This window comes from Mesoplodon densirostris, chromosome 11 (genome assembly GCF_025265405.1).
Source record: "Mesoplodon densirostris isolate mMesDen1 chromosome 11, mMesDen1 primary haplotype, whole genome shotgun sequence".
NCBI classification, from domain to species: domain Eukaryota; kingdom Metazoa; phylum Chordata; class Mammalia; order Artiodactyla; family Ziphiidae; genus Mesoplodon; species Mesoplodon densirostris.
In genome coordinates this window covers 49,192,355-49,214,863 of record NC_082671.1, presented here as the reverse complement: position 1 = coordinate 49,214,863, position 22,509 = coordinate 49,192,355, and the positions used below count along the sequence as shown (strand labels likewise).

At 36.7% G+C, this 22,509-nt stretch overlaps 1 protein-coding gene across 2 annotated transcripts in view; it reads left to right on the top strand.

Annotated features, from left to right (window-relative positions):
- LARP4 (La ribonucleoprotein 4) overlaps positions 1-22,509 on the top strand; it is a 66,160-nt gene that overhangs the window by 25,871 nt on the left and 17,780 nt on the right. For both annotated transcript variants that reach the window (XM_060112465.1, XM_060112464.1), the window contains exons 6-8: positions 1,354-1,457; positions 2,339-2,449; positions 3,222-3,275. In XM_060112465.1, coding sequence (XP_059968448.1) covers positions 1,354-1,457; positions 2,339-2,449; positions 3,222-3,275 — 269 coding nt within the window. The remainder of the gene's footprint in view (positions 1-1,353; positions 1,458-2,338; positions 2,450-3,221; positions 3,276-22,509) is intronic.

Here is a 22,509-nt window from a genome sequence, read left to right as displayed (position 1 = left end):
CTGGTACATATATAGCTTGTATATCAGTTCTGTACCTTGGTTGTTCATCTTGATACTCATTTACTCAAGTATAAGCAATTAAACCTCTGTTTTCTGGGCTATTAGAAAGCTATATGTGTCATTATCACACCCTGTAAAGCAATCTATTTCAAACTTTTGGACAAGAGTAATAAGTAAACTTTATATCACAACCCAATACACACATACATTACATACACACAACTGAAATGTTAATAGTAGATTAACACTAAATGCTTGAAATGAGTTCATTTCTTTTATTATAAAATTGTTTTCACAACCTATTAAGAGTTGCGACCTGCAGTTTGACAAACACTGCTCTAAAGTTTGGTAAAGAATTTATATTTTAGATTGAGGCTTAAGAATTTTTAGTGGTGTTTGTGTCTTATATCAGCATTTCTTGGTAACCTCTCTTATACAGGTTTTGTTAACTACTTGAGTAAAGGTGGATCTTCACTTTTTTTTTGAAATTTGTTGAAATGTTTGAAAGTTAAATAAAGCAAGTCCAGTAATAGACTTACATGGGAGTAGAGATTTCCATTGTCAGAGGGATAAAAACATTTATGAAATCTTTGATCGGTTTGTACAGATCAAACCAGTCTTGATCTGGTTTGACCAGATCTTAAAATGACCCAGTCTTGTCAACATTTAAAGAATTTGCCAAGAGACAGAATCTCCTACCTCCAAGGGCTGAAACCTAGCACTTATACACAGGCCTTCTTCCTTAACAACTACTTTTATTCTCTCTACTTACCTGCACAGGAAGATGTGACATATTATCCTTTGAAGGGACTAGAAATAAAAGTTTTGGCTTGTGGTACTACCTTCATTCTATATTAACTCAAAACCAGCATCTGAAAGAAAGATTGTAATCATTTATATATAATTCTTGGTTTTAAGTGTTTCTCAGACTTTAATTTTAAGGAGAATTTTTTCACATATCAAAGCTCATTACATTCCCCAGAGTAGTGTTTGGCTAATGCAGTACATTGATTTTACTTGAAATAAAGAATTTGGTAATTGTATACAGGGAAGTGCCCTATGAGATATAAATATTGTATACTCCTTAAAGGCTTCTTTTCAACTCCAACACTGCCATGTCACAAAATAAGTACTCTGAGTATTTGTGCAATGAATAACATTGGACAATGTTCTTTGCATATCAATCTCAAGATATTTTATTGTAACTGTAATCTTTGATTCTACAACTTAATTTCTTTAAAATGTTAGCCTCTGCTAATTTATTCAGTTGGAAATTGAAATGAATAGTTTTTTAGTGGAATTATTAATATCACTATTTTTACACTTTTGAATGAAACTTCTTTAAAATTTCAGCCTCTCCCATGGTGCAAGTTGATGAGAAGGGCGAGAAAGTGAGACCAAGTCATAAGCGTTGTATTGTAATTCTTAGAGAGATTCCTGAAACAACACCAGTAGAGGTAAATCATTAGCATTGTTAAAGCTAAATATTCTTAACTGTTTATTTTATTTTATTTTTCAGTAATTTTTAATAGATTTATTTATTTTTATTTTTTTGGCTGCATTGGGTCTTTGTTGCTGCGTGCGGGCTTTCTCTGGTTGCGGCGAGCGGGGGCTACTTTTCGTTTTGGTGCATGTGCTTCTCATTTTGGTGGCTTCTCTTATTGTGGAGCACAGGCTCTAGACGTGCAGGCTTCAGTAGTTGTGGCACACGGGCTTAGTTGCTCTGCAGCATGTGGGATCTTCCCGGACCAGGGCTCGAACCCATGTCCCCTGCAATGGCAGGCAGATTCTTAACCACTGTGCCACCAGGGAAGTCCCTCTGAGTTTTGATAATCATCTTTTTCTAAATCCATGTATTTTTTTGAATTTTTGTTTTTAATTAAATCAGTTACGAAAAACACGATATCTGTGCACAGTTCATGTCTGTGACTGTTGTAGACAGAGCATTTGGATTAAATGAAAATGTGTAAAAATACTTAGCACCTAGAAAATGTTAATGTAGGACAGTCCCCCCACCCACCCACACCTTCTTTTTTGGACAATGACAGGACTGGAAAGATTTTACTCTTAAGCAGGATTTAGCTTGCCACTAGGATTGAAATAATACTTCAGTTTTGCTGATTATAAAATAAGCTTCCATCCCTAAATCATGCACAAAATTTGCACTATAACTATGCATGTTCTTGTTTCAGAGTATAATTCTACTCAACAGAAAAATGTGCAGAAGGCATAAACAGTTACTAAGTAAAGAAATAGAAAAGACCAAAAGACATGAAGAGGAAAAAAAATGCCCATTTTTGATATATTTTTAGAGTTAACTGAAGATTTTCTTTTTTAGGAAGTAAAAGCTTTGTTTAAAAATGAAAACTGCCCCAAGGTGATAAGCTGTGAATTTGCACACAATAGCAACTGGTATATCACTTTCCAGTCAGACACAGATGCACAGCAGGTGAGAAGAAAACTTTTCTTCTGATTTCAAGTCCTGGTGATAAAAGAAGTAGTGTATATTTTAACTGAGAAAAATGTGTGCTTACAGTAATGTTTGTAAAGACTTTGGAGAACCTTACTCACCTTTTTGGTTTTGCTTATTAATTGGTTTCCTTTTTGATGATCTTCTTAAAGCTTTTTCTGTTTCAATTTAAGAACAGTTTGTTTCCTGTCAATAAAAAAATTAACACAATTTTTAAATTAACATGGGGATCAGAGACCATGTACTCAGTAGTTAGTATTTCTGTTACATAGTAGGCCCACAATATATATAACTTCTGTTCTGATTCTTGGTATTTTGACATAATGATTTTACTCTTAATTGTTATCATGGCCTATTTAAAGATAAGTAATATTTCTTTGAAACAAAAATTTATATAATAGCATTTTAAAACCTCTTACTGATTTTTTTTTTTAATTCTTCATCTTAGAAGGCCCTCTGAACCCATTTAAAAATTGATATGTAGTGATATTTTGGGTCTGTTTTGAATTTTGTGAGTGTGTGTCAAGTAGTAATCCATAGTAGTTTAATATACAATAAATGTGAACTGTAGCTGAGGTCTTAAATTTTTACTTTTTCATTCCCTGTCACCTGCATAATGGGATCACCTTCAGAATTTTTTATTGTTTAGTTTAGAGATAGTTGCAATTACCAAAACTCTCTTTATAGAATAATGATGGCTTTAATGAAATGTTTGAATGCTAATGAAAGTTCCTTCCTGCTTTGTTAACAGGCTTTTAAATACTTAAGAGAAGAAGTTAAGACATTTCAGGGCAAGCCAATCATGGTAAGAAACATTTGTTAGTCCATCATGAGACAAGAAGGTTTTTGTTGTCTGTCTATTAACAAACAAAGATGAATAACATTTTATAAAACCCATAATGATTTTAAAGAAATTTCTGGCTCATATGAAATGCTATTTCAGGAAATTAGTGATAGAATGTCAAAATACTTTCTAAACAGCAGTTTCTTCTAGAAGTATAACTTCAGACAGCATGAAGTTTAAGTTAGATGCTGATTGACAACATGTAAGATAATCATAGATCTCAATCCTGCTCTTAGGAGCAGGAGTAATTTTTTAGTAACAAAGGTGGAAAACATTCTCAGTACTTTCATTTCAATTAACTGCATCACTGCATTAATACTCAGCCATTTGGGAACCTGGAAATTGTCGTTGATGACACTTGCTCACAGTTTACATGTCTAATCTGTTCTCACATCCCATGAAATCTGCCTTCAAAACTTCTTTCAATCATTACTACCATTGTTTAGGCTTGAGCAATTGGAATAGCCTTTTAGCTGTTAGGCCTTCAGCTTTCCCCTCCTTACAGTCCATTCTCCACATTATTTTAAGTGTGAAAGTAATACCTGTATGTGGTAAGAAAGTCAAACGATTTATAGTAAATAAGTTAATTAAATCTCCCTGTCCCAGATTCCTCCAGTCATTTTCCCTAGAGGTGATGAGAAAGAGCAGTTTTTTCTGCACCCATCTAGGAATTTTCTTTCTGTCTTTACGTAAATGGAAATGTATAGTATATACACGCCTATTCTTTTCTCATAATAGATCTTTTCATTCACCATTGTTTCAGGTATACATTTAATATTGTTCCATGATTTAATTATTAAGTTGTTGCTCTTGTTTACAAATAATTTGTAACATATGCTTTCTTTAAAAGTTTTTTTTATTGTGGTAAAATATGCATACATACAATTTACCATTTTTAAGTGTACAACTAACCCAGTGGCGATTAGTACATTCACATTACTGTACAACCATCACTGGTATTTATTTCCAGAACTTTGCAGCATCCCCAGAAACTCTATACCCATGAAACCATAACTTCCCATTCTTCCCAGCTGCTGGTAACTTCCCTTCTAGTCTCTGTCTTTCTGAATTTACCTATTTTAGATACCACATATAAATGGAATCATGCAATATTTGTCCTTTTGTATCTGGCTTATTTCACTTAGCATAATGTTTTCCAGCTTCATCTATGTGGAGCATGTGTCAGAACTTCATGACTTTTTATTGGCTGAATAATATTCCATTGTATGTATATACCACATTTTGTTTATTCATTATCTATTGAAGGATGCGTGGGTTGCTTCCATCTTTGGATTATTGTGAATAATGCTGCACAACTATCTGAGTCCCTGCTTTCAACTCTTTTGGGTATATACTAGGAATTACTGGGTAATATGATAATTCTATGTTTAACATATTGAGGAGTGCATAACTGTTTTCCAAAGCAGTTGTATCCTTTTACATTCCCACCAGCAATGGAGGAGGATTCAAATTTTTCTACATCCTAACAACACTTGTTATTTTTGCTTTTTGGATAACGCCCTCATCCTAATGGGTAGAAAGTGGTATCTCATTATGGTTTTGTGTTTCATTTTCCTAGTGACACATGATATCGGGCATCTTTTCATGTGCTTCTTTGCCATTTGTATGCCTTTTTTGGAGAAATGTCTGTTCAAGTCCTTTGACCATTTTTTTAATTGGGTTATTTGTTTTGTTGTTGAGCTGTACCAGATCTTTATATATTCTGGATATTAAACTCTTGTCAGATATATGATCTGCAAATGTTTTCTCCCATTTTGTGGGTTATCTTTTTTACTCTCTTGAAGTGTCTTTGAGGCACAAAAGCTTTTAATTTTTATGAAGTCCAGTTAATTTTTTTGTTGTTATCTGTGCTTTCGTTGCCATACTTCATAAATCGTTGCCAAATCCAAGATCATGAAATGTTTCCCCTATGTGTTCTTCTAAGGGTTTTATAATATCAGCCTTTCCTTTTAATTGAAATAATGTTGATGTACAATATTATGTTCATTTCAGGTATACTACATAGTGATTTGACATTTGCATACATTATGAAATGATCACCGTGTTAAGTCTAGTAACCATCTGTCCCCATGCAAAGTTAATACAATATTATTTGACCATATTCTTTTTAAAAAATATTTATTCATTCATTCATTCATTTATTTTGGCTGTGCTGGCTCTTAGTTGGGGCACGCGGGATCTTCATTGTGATATGCGGACTCTTAGTTGGCAGCACGCGTGCGGGATCTAGTTCCCCGACCAGGGATCAGACCCAGGCCCCCTGCATTGGGAGCGTGGAGTCTTAACCACTGGGCCAGCAGGGAAGTCCCTGACCATATTCTTTATGCTGTATATTACATCCCCATGGCTTATTTATTGTATAACTGGAGGCTTGTACCTCTTAATTCCATTCACCTATTTACCTGCCCCACAACCCCCTCCCCTCGGGCAACTACCCATATGTTCTCTGTATCTATGAGTCTGTTTTCATTTTGTTTTGTCTGTTTTATTTTTTAGTTTCCACATATAAGTGAGATCATGTGGTATTTGCTTTTCTCTGTCTTTCCTCACTTAGCATAATTACCCTCTAGATCCATCCATGTTGTCGCAAATGGCAAGATTTTCTTTTTTTATGGCTGAATAATACTCCACTGTGTATATATATCACATCTTCTTTATCCATTCATCTACTGATGGGGACTTAGGTTGCTTCCATATCTTGGCTGTTGTAAATAATACTGCAGTGAATATAAGGGTGCATATATCTTTTGGAATTAGTAGTTTTGATTTCCTTGGGTAAATACCCAGAAGTGAAATTGCTGGATCCTATAGGAGTTCCATTTTTAATTTCTTGAGGAAGCTCCATACTGTTTTTCCATAGTGGCTGCACCAGTTTACAATCCTACAAGTGCACAAGGGTTCACTTTTCTCCACATCTTCGCCGACACTTGTTATTTGTTGTCTTTTTGATGATAGCCATCTGACAGTTTTGAGGTGGTATCTCACTGTGGTTTTGATTTCCATTTCTCTGATTATTAGTGATGTGGAGCATCTTTTCTGTCTGTGGCCATCTGTGTGTCTTCTCTGGGGGGATAAAAAGTCTGTATTCCGGTCCTCTGCCCATTTGTATATGGTGTGAGAACATAGTCCAATTTGATTCTTTTGCATGTAGCTATCCAGTTTGCCCAGCTCTCTTTAAGAGGCTGTCTTCCCCATTGTTTATTCTTGCCTCCTTTGCCATAGATTAATAGACCAAATATGTGTGGATTTACTTCTGGGCTCTCTCTTTGGTTTCACTGATCTGTGTGTCTTTTTGAGCTAGCACCGTATTATTTGATTACTGAAGCTTTGTAATATAGTTTGAAATCTGGGAGTGGAATACCTCCAGCTCTGTTTTTCTTCCTCAAGATTGCTTTGGTATTTGAGGTCTTTTGGTATCCATACAGAGTTTAGAATTACTGTTCTAGTTCTGTGAAAAATGCCCTTGATATTTTGGTAGAGATTGCTTTGAATCTGTAGATTGCCTTGCTTAGTTTGGTCATTTTAACAATATTAATTCTTCAGTCCATGAGCATGGTGTGCCTTTTTGTTTGTGTCATCTTCAGTTTCTTTTACCAATGCCTTATAGTTTTCAGAGTATAAGTCATTTACCTCTTTGGTTAGATATTTTATTTTTTGATGCAGTTGTAAATGGGATTGTTTTCTTAAAATCTCTTTCTGATAGTTCATTATTAATGTATAGAAGTGCAACAGATTTCTGTGTATTAGTTTTGTATCCTACAACTGTACTGAATTCATTTATATTAATAGATTTTTGATAGCATCCTTAGGCTTTTCTATATATAGTATCATGTCATTTACAAACAGTGACAGTTTTACTTCTTCCTTTCCAATTTGAATTCCTTTTATTTCTCTTCCTCGTTATTGCTATGGCTAGGACTTCCAGTACTATATTGGATAAAAATGATGAGAGTGGGCATCCTTGTCATGTTCCTTAACTTACTGGAAATGCTTCAGCTTTTCACCATTGAGTGTGATGTTGGCTGTGGGTTTGTCATATATAGCCTTTATTATGTTGAGGTATGTTCCTTATATACCCACTTATTGGGAGTTTTTATCATAAATGTTAAATGTTTAATTTTCAAAAGCTTTTTCTACATCTGTTGAGATGATCATATGATTTTTATGTTCAGTTTGTTAAAGTGATATATTGATTTATTTGCAGATATTAAACCATCCTTGATCCCTGAGATAAATCTTACTTGATCATGATGTGGGATCTGTTTAATGTATTGTTGAATCCTGTTTGCTAATATTTTGTTGAGGATGTTAGCATCCATGTTCATCAGTGACATTGGCCTGTAGTTTTCTTTTTTTGTATATAGTTTTGGTATCTAGGTGATGCTGGCCTCATAGAATAAGCTCAGAAGCATTCATCCTTCAATTTTTTGGAATAGTTTAAGAAGAATAGGTGTTAATGCATCGTTAAATGTTTTGTAGAATTCACCTGTGTAGCCGTCTGTCTGGTCCTGGGTGGGTGAGATTTTTGCGCCCACCCTTTAGGAGCAGATTCTCTGTTTCCTACAATCTTCTCAGTGTGCAGTATGCAAGTCCACTGACTTTCAAAGCCAGACCTTCTGGGGCCTCGTCTTCTTGTTTTAGGACCCTCAGGTTGGGGAGCCCGATGTGGCATTTGGACCCTTGCTCCTTGGGGGAGGAACTCTACAGTTGTGATATTCTTCCTGTTTGTGGGTCACCAACCAGGGGGTTTGGGTCCTGACTATGTCTCATTTCCACCCCTTCTACCCATCTCATGCTTCCTTCTTCATGACTTTAGTTGTGGAAAATCTTTTCTGCTAGTCTCCAGGTTATTGTCATAGATACTTGATCTGTAAGTACTTTTAAATTTGGTGTGTCCATGGGAGGAGCTGAGTTTATTTCTGGGCTCTCTATTTCCATTTAATTGGTCTGTATGTCTGTCTTTATGCCAGTACCACACTATTTCAATTACTGTAGCTTTGTAGTAAGATTTGAAAATGAGAAGTATGAGCTGTTCAGTTTTACTGTTCTTTATTAATACTGTTGAGGGTATTCAGGACCACTTGAAATTTCATATGAATTTTAGGTTGGAGTTTTCTATTTCTCCAAGCAAATGCCATTGGGACTTTGATAGTACACTGTGTCTGTATATCATTTGAATATTATTGTCATCTTAACAATATTGAGTCCTCCAATCCATGAACATGGGATTTCATTCTATTTATTTAGGTTTTTCATTTCTTTCAGCAATTTGTTGTAGTTTTCATTGTATAGGTGATGTATTCCTAAGTACTTTGTTCTTTTTGATACTGTTGTCAATGGAATTTTCTTAATTTCCTTTTCAGATTGTTCATTCCTAGTGTATAGAAATGCAACCATTTTTGAGTGTTGATTTTATATCCTGCATCTTTGCTGTACTAGTTGATTAGATCTAACTTTTTTGGGGGGTGGGGGTGGGGGTCTGATTCTTTAAGAATTTTCTACATGTAAGATCATGTCATTTACAAACAGATGATTTTACCTCTCCTTTCTAGTTTGGATGTCTTTTATTACTTTTTCTTGCCTAATTGCTCTGGCTAGAACTTCCAATACTGTGTTGAGCGAAATGGCAAAAGTGGGCATCCTTGTCTTGTTCTTGATCTTAGGGGAAAAACCATCAGTCTTTTACTACTGAGTGTGATATCAACCATGTGCTTTTCACATATGGCCTTTGTCATGTTGATGAAGTTCCCTTCCGTTCCCAGTTTGAGTATTCTTACCTTGAAAGTGTGGAATTCTTTGAAATGCTTTTTCTGTATCAACTGAGATGATCGTGTGTGTTTTTCCTTTGTTCTGTTAATGTGCCATATTACATTGATTTTCTTATGTTGAACCACCCCACCTCCCATCCTCCCTCCCCACCCTCCTGCTCCCACTTCTGGAATAAATCCCACTTGGTCAAGATGTATACTCTTTTAACTCCTGACAAGTTGAATTTGCTAGTATTTTTTTGTGGATTTTTAAAATCTATATTCATAAGGGATAGTGGCCTGTAGGTTTTTTCCCCCCCTTGTAGTGTCTTTGTCTGTTTTATCAGAGTAATACTGGCCTCATAGAATGAGTTAGGAAGTGTTTCTTCTTCTTCAGTTTTTTTGGAAGAGTTTGAGAAGGATTGGTGTTAATTGAGAAGGATTGGTAAAATTTTTCTTTTCTTTTCCGTATGGTTAATTACAGGATATTGAATATAGTTCCCTGTGCTGTACAATAGAATCTTGTTGTCTATCCATTCTGTATATAATAGTTTCCATCTGCTAGTCCCAAACTCCCAATCCAGCCCTCCCTCACCCCTCCTCCCCCTTGGCAACCACAAGTCTGCTCTCTACATATATGAGTCTGTTTCTGTTTCATAGATAAGTTCATTTGTGTCATATTTTAGATTCCACATATAAGTGATATCATACGGTATTTGTCTTTCTCTTTCTGACTGACTTCACTTAGTGTGATAATCTCTAGGTCCATCCATGTAGCTGCAAATGGCATTATTTCATTCTTTCTTTATGGCTGAGTAATGTTCCGTGTGTGTGTGTGTGTGTGTGTGTGTGTGTGTGTGTGTGTGTGTGTGTGTGTGTGTGTGTGTGTGTGTGTGTGTGTGTGTGTGAGATCTTCTTTATCCATTCATCTGTCAATGGGCATTTAGGTTGATTCCATGTCTTGGCTGTCGTAAATAGTGCTGTTATGAACATAGGGGTGCACGTATCTTTTCAGATTATAGTTTTGTCTGGATATATGTCCAGGAGTGGGATTGCTGGATCATATGGCCTCTTTGAAATTTTAAAATCACTGATTCAACCTCCTTCTTAAAGGTTTATTCAAATTTCCACCTCCTCGGATCAGTTTTTGTAGTTTGTGTGTTTCTAGGAATCTTTCCGTTTCGTCTAGGTTATCCACATGTTGATCTGCCTTTGTTTACACTGTTCTCTTGTATTCTTTTTATTTCTGTAAAATCAGTATTTGGGTCTGATTTTAGTTTTCATTTCTGATTTAGAAATTGGAATCTTTTGCCTTTCTTAGTCAATCTAGCTAAAGGTTTGTTCATTTTTTTGATCTTTTCAAAGAACCAGCTTTCAGTTTCATTGATTTTTCTGTCATTTCTCTGTTCTTTTTATCTCCATTCTAATCTTTATTATTTCCTCCTGCTATCTTTGGTTTTAGTTTGCTTCTTTCTAGTTTTTAGGTGGTAGCTTAGGTTATTGCTTTGAGATCATTCTTTTTTAACATAGGTGCTTATAGCTATAAGTTTCCCTCTTCACACTGTTTTTATAACATCCAGTAAGTTCTTTTTTATTGGGGTATAGTTGTTTTACAATGTTGTCTTCATTTTTACTGTACAGTGGAGTTCCCTGTGCTATACAGCAGGTTCTCATTAGTTATCTGTTTTATACATATTAGTGTATATATGTCAATTCCAATCTTCCAGTTCAACCCAACTCCCTTCCCCCCTTGGTGTCCATACATAAGTTCTCTGCGTCTGTGTCTCTATTGCTGCCTTGCAAACCGGTTCATCTGTACCATTTTTCTAGATTCTACATATATGCATTAATATACGATTTTTAAAAATTAATTTATTTTTGGCTGTGTTGGGTCTTTGTTTCTGTGCAAGGGCTTTCTCTAGTTGCGGCGAGCGGGGGCCACTCTTCATCTCAGTGCGCAGGCCTCTCACTGTCGCGGCCTCTCTTGTTGCGGAGCACAGGCTCCAGACGCGCAGGCTCAGTAGTTGTGGCTCACGGGCCCAGTTGCTCTGCGGCATGTGGGATCTTCCTGGACCAGGGCTCGAACCCGTGTCCCCTGCATTGGCAGGCACATTCTCAACCACTGCGCCACCAGGGAAGCACACGATATTTGTTTTTCTCTTTCTGACTTACTTCACTCTGTATGACGGTCTCTGGGTCCATCCACGTCTCTACAGATTACCCAGTTTTGTTCCTTTTTATGGCTGATACATCCAGTAAGTTCTGATATGTTGTGTTTTTGTGTTCATTCATCTCAAATTATTTTCTAATTTCTCTTGCGATTTCATCTTTGACCCATTGGTTAAGAACGTGTGTTGTTTAATTTGTGAATTTTCTAGTTTTCCTTCTGTCACTGATTTCTAGTTTCATTCCATTGTGGACAGAGGAGATACTTTGTAAGATATCAGTCTTTCGAAATTTATTAAAACCAGTTTTGGTCTCTCATAGAGAATGTTCCATGTACACTTGATAAAAATATATGCTCTGGTGTTTAGAGAACTGTCTGTCACTGTTTGTAGTGTTATTCAAGTTCCCTATTTGTTTATTGCTTTTATTTTATTTATTTATTTATTTGGTTGCATTGGGTCTTATTTGTGGCAGGAGGGCTCCTTAGTTGTGGCATGCAAACTCTTAAGTTGTAGCATGCATGTGGGATCTAGTTCCCTGACCAGGGATCGAATCTGGGCCCCCTGCATTGGGAGCATGGAGTCTTAACCACTGTGCCACCAGGGAAGTCCCTGTTTACTGTTTTTCTGTTTTGTTATTATTCATTATTGAAAGTGGGTTATTGAAGTCTCTATTATTGCAGAACTGTCTATCCTTTCAATTCTGTCAGTTTTTGCTTTACATATTTTGGGGCTCTGTTGGTAGATGGATGTACGTTTATAATTGTTTTATCTTTTTGCTGGATTGAACCTTTTATCAATATATAATCTCCTTTGTCTCTAATAACCCTTTTTGACTTTGTTTTGCATAATAATAATATAGTAATCTTAGCTGTATTTTGATTACTATTTGCTTAGAATACCCTTTTCAGTTCTGTTAATTTCAATGTCTTTGAATCTAAAAGGAATCTCTTATAGACAGCATATGAATGAATCTTGTTTTTTTATTCAGCCCACCAGTGTCTGCCTTTTAAGAGGAGAGTTTAAGCCATTTACATTTAAAGTTCTTACTGATAAGTAGGGATACTTCTGCCATTTAGGTATTTTGTGTGTGTGTGTCCTAAATGTCTTTTCCCCCTCAATTCCTCCACTATTGCCTTTTTTGAAGTTTTTTAATGTAACTATTTTGATATCCTTTCCTATTCTGTATACTTTTAAGTTTTGTTTTGTTTTTTTAGTGGTTCTCTTGGCGGTTACAATTAACATCTTAAATATATAACAACGTCATTTGAATAATACCAGTTTAGTTTCAGTAGTGTACAGATACTCTGCTTCTATACTTCTCTGTCCATCCCCTTTTATATTCTTATTGTCACAGGTTACATCTTTATATGTGTGCCCATTGGTATCACTTTATATTGTTTTGTTCATTTCTCTTTTGAATCATATAAGGAAAAAAGAGGAGTCACATACCAAAGGTGCAGTCAGCCCTTTGTATTTCTAGGTTCTGCAACCAGTCCCCTGTGATACCAAGGGACAACTGTACAATAATATTTTTAAAATTTACCTATGTAATTACCAGTGTTCTTTGTTTCTTCTTATGGCTTTGATTGTTTGGTGTCTTTTCATTTCACCGTGAACAACTCCCGTTAGCATTTCTTGAAGGGTAGGTGTACTGATTACCTTTTATCATTTTGTTAATACATCTTTTTCCTGATCGCTATTAGATTTGTCCATGGTTTTCATTAGCTTATTGAGTACACTTAAGATAGTTGATTTAACATCTTTGGCCAGTAATCCTAATGTCTGAGCTTCCTCAGGATGGTTTCTATCAAATTTTTTTTTCCTGTGAATGGACCATAGTTTTTTGTTTCTTTGTGTGTTTTGTAATTTTTTTTTGAGAATTAGACATGCCAAGTAGTGTAAAGTGTTAACTCTGGAAATCTGATTCTCCTGCTCCTCATATATTACTGATTTTTTGCTTGTTGAGGGCTATAGCTGTTCATTTGTGACTTTTCCAAATTATTTTCGCAAAATATATATTCCTTGTTGTTTGTGGTCACTGAAATTTCTGTTCCATCATCTCTGCATTTGGCATGTGACCTGGAAAAGATTTCCATAAATGTCTGGCTCTGAATAGGGTAGTGCTGGTGGCAGAGGATTTTGTCCTTTTAAGTCAGTCACCAGGGGAATCTGCTGCTGTAAAGAGGGCCAATACTAAAGCAAGCATGGGTACTGATTTCTCAGGAATCCACCAGACCAACCACAATGCACCCTCAATTTTTGGAGAACAAAGTCCCCACTACATGCCTTGGCACCAGCCAGCCACTCCAGGAACACAAGCCACTGAGGGACAGGGATGGTAGCTATTTTTATATACTGCTCACTTAGGAAAGATCAGCAGCCTCTCCTTTTGTCAAGCACTCACCTAGTTGTTATAAGTGTACAAGCACTCTTGTTTAATTATTGGTGCAGTGGAGGTACCTATGCATAGAGCCTATTCTGCTGTTTTACCACTGTTTTTCTGTTTATATATGCAATTATAACTTTAGGATAATACCCTAGGACTAAATTATCTGTATTGAAGAGTATATCCATTTACTTATTAGGTAGAACCAATTTACACTCTTACAGTATTTTTTTTTAATTTAGTTATTTTATTTATTTACTTTTGGCTGCGTTGAGTCTTCATTGCTGCGCGGGGGCTTTCTCCAGTTGCAGTGAGCAGGGGCTGCTCTTGGTTGTGGTGCACAGGCTTCTCATTGTGGTGGCTTCTCTTGTTGCGGAGCACAGGCTCTAGGTGCACGGGCTTCAGTAGTCGTGGCTCGTGGGCTCTAGAGCACAGACTCAGTAGTTGTGGCACATGGGCTTAGTTGCTCCACGGCATGTGGGATCTTCCCGGACCAGGGCTTGAACCCATGTCCCCTGCATTGGCAGGCGGATTCTTAACCACTGTGCCACCAGGGAAGTCCCTACAGTATTTTTTATTTCTTTAAAATTTCCTGTGGTTGATTCTCTGATTTTCCAACTTTTTTTTTTTTTTGGCCACACTACGCATGTGGGATCTTAGTTCCCTGACCAGGGATTGAACCTGTGTCCCCTGCAGTGGAAACATGGAGTCTTAACCAATGGACTGCCAGGGAAGTCCCCTTGACTATTTTTCTGTAAAGATTTTCTTATTGATTTGTATGAGTTCTTAGAGGAGCTTAATCTTCTTGTCAAATTAACTATTTGTATTGTTATTATGTTTGTGGTATTTGTATGGAAATCCATTTTGTTGTAGCAAGATTACAAGATTGATAAATATTTTTCTTTATGCCTTTGGGTTTGAATCTAGTTTTGCTAGGCCCTCTCTAAGAAAAATTTTCTTTTTTAATCAGCATTCTTAAAGTATAGTTTACATACAATAAAATGTACTTATTTGAAGCATACATTTTTATTAGTTTTTGCAAATTTATGCACTGTTGTTTTCTCAGTCAGTCTCCCCTCATCAACATCCAGTGTTGGCAATTATTGTTCTGCTTTCTGCTGCTATAGGTTTGTTTTTTTCTGTAGTTTCATATGAATGAAACCACACAGTATATTCTCTTTTGTACCTGACTTCTTTCACTTGCCATAATTATTTTTTAGTAAACTGTACTGTAGCATGTATTGGTAGTACACTCTTTTTTATTGCCAAGTAGTATTCCAGTGTAGGAATATACTAGGCATACCTTGGAGGTATGGAGGGTTCAGTTTGAGACCACTGCAGTAAGGCAAGTCACACGAATTTTTTGGTTTCCCAGTGCATATAAAAGTTACATTTACACTCTACTGGAATCTGTTAAGTGTGCAATAGCATTATGTCAAAAAATGTACATACCTTAATTTAAAAATACTTTATTGCTAAAAAAAAAAAACAGTGGTAATCATCATCCATGTCTTCAACCAGTCGTAATCTTTTTGCTGGTGGGGGATCTTGCCTTGATGTTGATGGCTGCTGATGGATCAGGATGGTGGTGGATGAAGGTGGGGGTGGCCATGGCAGTTTCTTAAAATAGGACAACAGTGAAGTTTGCCATATCAATTTTGTCCTTTCACAAACCATTTCTCTGTAGCACACAGTACTGTTTGATAGCATTTTATCCACAGTAGAACCTCTTTTAAAATTGGAGTCAGTCCTCTCAAGCCCTGCCACTGCCTTAACAACTAAGTTTATGTAATATTCTAAATCCTTTGTTGTCATTTCAACAGTTTTCCCAGCATCTTCATCAGAAGGAAATTCTATCTCAAGAAACCACTTTCTCTCCTCATCTATAAGAAGCAACTCCTCATCTGTTCAAATTTCATCATGAGATGGTAGCAATTCAGTCCCATCTTCAGGCTCTATCTACTTCTAATTCTAGTTCTCTTGCTGTTTCCACCGCATCTTCAGTTACTTCTTACACTGAAGTCTTGAACTGCTCAGTTATCCATGAAGGTTGGAATCAATTTCTTCTAAACTCCTATTCATGTTGGTATTTTGTCTTCTTTCCATGAATCATGAATGAACTTGATGGCCTCTAGAATGGGTGAATCCATTCCAGAGGTTTTTGATTGACTTTGCCCAGATCCATCATCTGTGGCAGCTACTATATAGCCTACGAAATCTATTTCTTAAATAATAAGACTTGAAAGTCGAAATTACTCCTTGATCCATGGGCTGCAGAATGGAAGCTGTGTTAGCAGGCATGAAAACAACGTGAATCTTAACGTGCATCTCCATTAGAGCTCTTGGGTGACCAGGTGCATTGTCAGTGAGCAGTAATATTTTGAAAGGAGTCTTTTTTTCTGAGCAGTAGTTCTCAATAGTAGGCCTAAAATATTTAGTAAACCATGTTGTCAGCAGTTGTGCTATCATCTGAGCTTTGTTGTTTCATTCACAGAACACAGGTAGGGTAGATTTAACATAATTCTGAAGGGCCAAAGGATTTTTGGAATGGCTAATGAGCATTGGTTTCAGCTTAAAGTCACCAGCTGCATTAGCCCATAACAAGAGAGTCAGCCTGTCCTTTGAAGCTTTGAAGCCTTGAGGCCAGGCATTGGCTTATCCTCTCTAGCTATAAAAGTCCTAGATGGCATCATCTTCCAATATAAAACTTTTGTCTATGTTGAAAATCTTCATTACTTATTTTAGCTAGATCTGCTGAATAATTTGTTGCAGCTTCTACATCAGCACTTGCTGTTTCATCTTGTACTTTGATGTTGTGGAGACGTCTTCCTTCCTTAAACCCCATGAACCAACCTCTGCTACCTTCAGACTTTTCTTCTGCAGCTTCCTCACCTCTCTCAGTGTTCATAGAATTGAAGAGAGTGAGAGTCTTGCTCTGGATTAGGCTTATGCTTAAGGGAATGTTATGACTGGCTTGATCATCTATCCAGATCACTAAAACTTTCCCACATCAGCAATAAGACTATTTGGCTTTCTTTTTTTTTTTGCGGTATGCGGGCCTCTCACTGCTGTGGCCTCTCCCGTTGTGGAGCACAGGCTCTGGACACGCAGGCTCAGTGGCCATGGCTCACGGGCCCAGCCGCTCTGCGGCATGTGGGATCTTCCCGGACCAGGGCACGAACCCACGTCCCCTGCATCGGCAGGCAGACTCTCAAGCACTGCGCCACCAGGGAATCCCTGTTTGGCTTTCTTATCATTCGTGTGTTCACTGCAGTAGTCCTTCTCATTTCTTTCAAGAACTTTTTCTTTGCATGCACAACTTGGCTTAACTGTTTGGCACAAGAGGCCTAGCTTTCAGCCTGTCTTGACTTTTGACATGCCTTCCTCACTAAGCTTAATCATTTCTAGTTTTTGATTTAAAGTGAGAGATATGTGACTCTTTCTTTCACTTGAATACTTAGAGGCCATTTTAGGGCCAAATTGGCCCAGTTTCAGTATTGTTGTGTCTCAGGGAATAGGGTGGCCCGAGGAGAGATAGAGAACAGGAGAACTGCCCATTGGTGGAGGAGTCAGAAACACACATCTGTTGATTAAGTTCATTGCCTTATATGGGCATGGTTTATGGTGTCCCAAAACAATTACATTAGTAACATCAAAGATCACAGATCACCATAACAAAGATAATAATTTTGACAAAGTGAGAAATATTGTGAGAATTACCAAAATGTCATACAGAGACACAAAGTTATTAAACGCTGTTGATATAAAAATATTGGACAGTATTTTGTACACTTGAAACTAATAAAATACAGTGTGGGGACTTCCCTGGTGGCACAGTGGTTAAGAATCCGCCTGCCAGTGCAGGGGACATGGGTTCGAGCCCTGGTCTGGGAAGATCCCACATGCCGTGGAGCAACTAAGCCCATGTGCCACAACTGCTGAGCCTGTGCTCTAGAGCCCGTGAGCCATAACTTCTGAGCCTGCGTGCTGCAACTACTGACGTCCGCGTGCCTAGAGCCTGTGCCCTGCAACAAGAGAAGCCACCACAATGACAAGCCCACGCACTGCAATGAAGAGTAGCTCCCGCTCGCTGCAACTAGAGAAAGCCTGCATGCAGGAACAAAGACTTGATGTAGCCAAAAAAATAATAATAATAATAAATAAATACATAAAATTTTTTTAAAAAACTGCAGTATTTGGGAAATGCAGTAAAATACAGTACGCCTGTAGTGTGATCTGATTATCTAGTCACTTGTTCTTAGACATCTTCGTTCTTTCCATACATCTGTTTTAGTTAACTGTCTTTTTAAATCTTTTTTCTATATTTAAAAATTTGGTTGTTAGTCTGATTATTGATTTGTAAGCGTTCTTTATGTATTCTGGTTACAAGTTTTTTGTCAGATTTGTATTACAAATATATTTGCCCTAGTTTCTGAATTGCCTTTTGCTTTCTTAACAGTGTATATTAAAGAGTAGACTTTTAATTTTGATGAAGTCTATTTCATCTCCTTTTTCTTTTAGGGTTCATTATTTTTGTCTTCTCTAAAATCAACCCCTCCTAATGTCATGAGTATTTTCTTTCATGATTTCTTCTAGAAGTATTATAGTTTTAGTACCTATATTTACATCTTATGATCTATATCAAATTACTTTGTGTTTTTTTGGAAGGAAGAGTCAAGATTCTTTTTTTAAAAGAAGTATAGGGCTTCCCTGGTGGCGCAGTGGTTGAGAGTCTGCCTGCCAATGCAGGGGACACAGGTTCGTGCTCCGGTCCGGGAAGATCCCACATGCCGCTGAGTGGCTGGGCCCGTGAGCCATGGCCGCTGAGCCTGCGTGTCCAGAGCCTGTGCTCCACAACGGGAGAGGCCACAACAGTGAGAGGCCTGTGTACTGCAAAAAAAAAAAAATAATAATAATAATAATAAAAGAAGTATAATACTTGTTCCAGCACCATTTGTTGAAGACTATTCCTTTGTTGACTATTAAAGCATACATATGCTTGGGTCTATTTCTAGACTCTGTTCTTTTCTGTTGATCTGTGTTTATCCTTAAATCAGTTCCCTGCTGTTTTGATTACTGTAGCTTTATAATAAGTTACAAAATCAGATAATATGTAAGTTCTCAAAGTTGTTTTGATTTTCCAAAATTATTTTCGGTATTCCAAGTCATTAACATTTTCATATAAATTTTCAAATCAGTGTGTCGGTTTTACAGAAATACTTGCTGGTATTTTGATTGGGATTGCATTGACTCTATAGATTAATTTGAGAGGATTGCCACCTTATTAATATCGAGTCCTCTAACATGGTATCTCCATTTATCTAGGCTTTTCGTTTCTCTCCTCATTGCTTTGTAGTTTTCAGCGTACGTGTCTTAAACTTATTTTGTTAAATGTATTAACAAGGGAAATGTAATTTTTTTGTGTTTGGGCCTTTTAAATCATTTGTATATTCATTACAGTAATGTATCTACCCTACCTAATACAGAATCTCTTTCCTGAATCCATAAAGCATATTGTATTGAATGTAAACACTCCTTGCAGCATATTAACATGATTTCTTTACTACTTGCTCTTTGATGAAGTAAATTAATTTAATACATATTGATTTCTGCTTTATAGTACAGCATATACAAATACAAAATATAAATATTAGTAATTCTGTTCTTAACCTATGAAAGATTTTTTTAATGGAGAGTTATTTATTTTAAAATAGTTTAAAATCTGATGTGAAATTAGATTCTGACAATTTTTTTAATAAAATGGCTTTAAATGCTTAAACTCCAATTTAGACCTATAATTTTTCTTAGATTTTATCTATTTTATGTAAGGATGCTTTTGCATTAGTGTTTTCCTCTGAATCATAGTTATTTACATTTTTCACAAAAATTTAAAATAGTTATAAAAGCTATTATGATACCACAGTGCTATATTTTATTATAATATCTTTGTGCCCAATTAATTGGAAAATTATAGTGTTCATGCTTCAAAAATTAATAAAAATCACCCATGATAATTTGGGAGAACTCTCACTCTTGTGCAGTGGACATCCAAGGTCAAGGGTCCTTGCAGACTTTGGCCTAGAAATATGCTTGTGAAGGAGTCCAGTGGAACATTTATTGTGTGTGCCAATAAGTCGCTTCACATTTTATCTTGTTTCTCTTGTAAATAAGCAAGAACGCTTTTTTTTTTTTTTTGGCGGTACGCGGGCCTCTCACTGCTGTGGCCTTTCCTGTTGTGGAGCACAGGCTCCGGATGCGCAGGCTCAGCAGCCATGGCTCATGGGCCCAGCCGCTCCACAGCATGTGGAGTCCTCCCGGACTGGGGCATGAACCCATGTCCCCTGCATCGGCAGGTGGACTCTCAACCACTGCGCCACCAGGGAAGCCCAAGAACGCATTTTTTATTTCTCTTCCTCCGTAGATGAATTCTACCTGGTATTAGTTCCTTTCAGGCTAAAGAACTTCCTTTGATGTTATTTAACAGTGCCCACCAGGGATGAATTTTCTTAGTTTTTCCTCATCTAAAGCTGTCTTGTATTTCACACTCATTTTTGATGGGTACAGGATTCTGTACATTGATACATGTACATGGATACAGAATTGTGGGTTGATAGTTTTAATTTTTTTCCTTCTTTTAAGGTTGCATTGTTTTCTGGCTTCTGTTCTTTCTAGTGAGTCATTCTTGTTATATGTGTTGTTTTTCTCTGCCTGCCGCCAAGGTATTTTTTGTTTTGTTTTCTCTTTGGTTTTCAGTAGGTTGACTCATGTGTCTAGCTATGGTTTTCTATTTATACTGCTTGAGGTGTTCTGAACTTATTGTTTGTAAATTGATGTTTTTCACCAAATTGGGGGAATTTCAACCTCTAGTTTTTCAAAAAATTTTCTGCCTCACTTTCTCCTCTCCTTTTGAGACTTCAGTTACACATATGTAGGACTGCTTGATTCACTGCGATTCTGTTTTTCTTCCATCTCTTTCTTCTTCAGATTGGATACTTTCTGTGAACTTGAATTCATCTTCAAGTTATGTTCTAGCATTTCCATTTTAAACAATATATTCCTTCTCTGCTGAGATTTCCCCTTTTATTCAGTCTTTAAGAACATTATTTCCCTTTTATCCATAGCATATTTATTTGGTTTTAATAGATTAATTAGTAGAGCATGGCTATTCTTGTTTCATCTTAATCCCACCTACTTCCCAATGTCCCCAGGTACTTTGAAGCAAATTTGAAACAATTCATCTGTATGTAAATAAACTAATATTGGTATCTCTAAAAGAAAGGGATTAAAAAAAATAGCCACACTACTCTCACACTTTTTGAAAAATAAACAATAATTTCTTAAACAGGCACTGTTCACATTTTCCCGATTCACATTTTTTCTTTCTCTTTTTTTCTTTTTTAAAATTTATGATTTGGGGAATTGCCTGGTGGTCCAGTGGTTCGGACTCGGCATTCTCACTGCTGGGGCCCCAGGTTCGATCCCTGGTCAGGGAACTAAGATCCCACAAGCTGCGGGCAGTGGCAAAATAATAATAATAAAAAATATAAAATACAATTTATGATTTTGTCCTCTACCTCTTTAGTTTTACTTTTGGAAGTATGTTTTTGAAATCACTGTTATTTGTCTTACAAAGTTTCTCACATTATACATTTCATTAGCTATGTGGTTTTTTATTGTGTTAAAATACACATGCATAAAATTTTCCATCTTAACCATTTTAAATTTTAATTTCATTTATCAGTGCCGTAATATTAAACACATTCACATTGTTGTGCAGCCATCACCACCATCCATTCTCATAACTTTTTTTCTTGTAAAATTGAAACTCTGCCTATTAAACAGTAACTCTCTACTTTTCCCTCCTTCAGCCCATACTTTCTTTGATTTTTGACCATTTACCTCATATAAATGGAATCATATAGTATTTGTCTCCTTGTGACTTGCTTATTTCACTTTAATATGGTGTCTTCAAGGTTCATCCATGTAGCATATTGAAGAATTTCCCTCCTTTCTAAGGCTGAATAATCCATTGTATGTATATACAATTTGTTTATCCATTCATCTGTTGATGGACACTTGGGTTTGCTTCCACATTTTAGCTTTTGTGAATAAGGCTGCTATGAACATCGGTATACAGATTTCTCTTCAAGATTCTGCTTTCAATTCTTTTGCATATATACCCAGAAGTGGAATTGCTAGGTCATATGGTAATTCTATTTTTAATTTTTCGAGGTACCTCCGTACTGTTTTCCACAATGGCTATACCATTTTATATTCCCATCAACAGTGCACAAGGGTTCCAATTTCTCCACATCCTCTCCAACATTTGGCTGTTTTCTGTTTCTTGATAGTAGCTATTTTAATGAATGTGATGTGATATCTCTTTGTGGTTTTAATTGCGTTTCTTCAATGATTAGTGATGTTGAGCATCTCTTCGCCTGCTTATTGGCCATTTATATATCTTCTTTAGAGAAATACCTATTCAAGTTCTCTGCCCACTTTTGAATTGGCTAGTTATATTCTTCTTTTGTTTTAAAAACGAGCTCTTTTTTTTAATAAGTTTTTTTTAATATAAATTTATTTATTTTTGGCTGCGTTGGGTCTTCATTGCTGTGTGTGGAGTTTCTCTAGTTGCAATGAGTGGGGGCTACTCTTCGTTGCAGTGTGCGGGCTTCTCATTACCGTGGTTTCTCTTGTTGTGGTGCATGGGCTTCAGTAGTTGTGGCTCGCGGGCTCTAGAGCACAGGCTCAGTAGCTGTGGTGCACGGGCTTAGTTGTTCCACAGCGTGTGGGATCTTCCAGGACCAGGGCACGAACCCGTGTCCCCTGCATTGGCAGGTGGATTCTTAACCACTGTGCCACCAGGGAAGTCC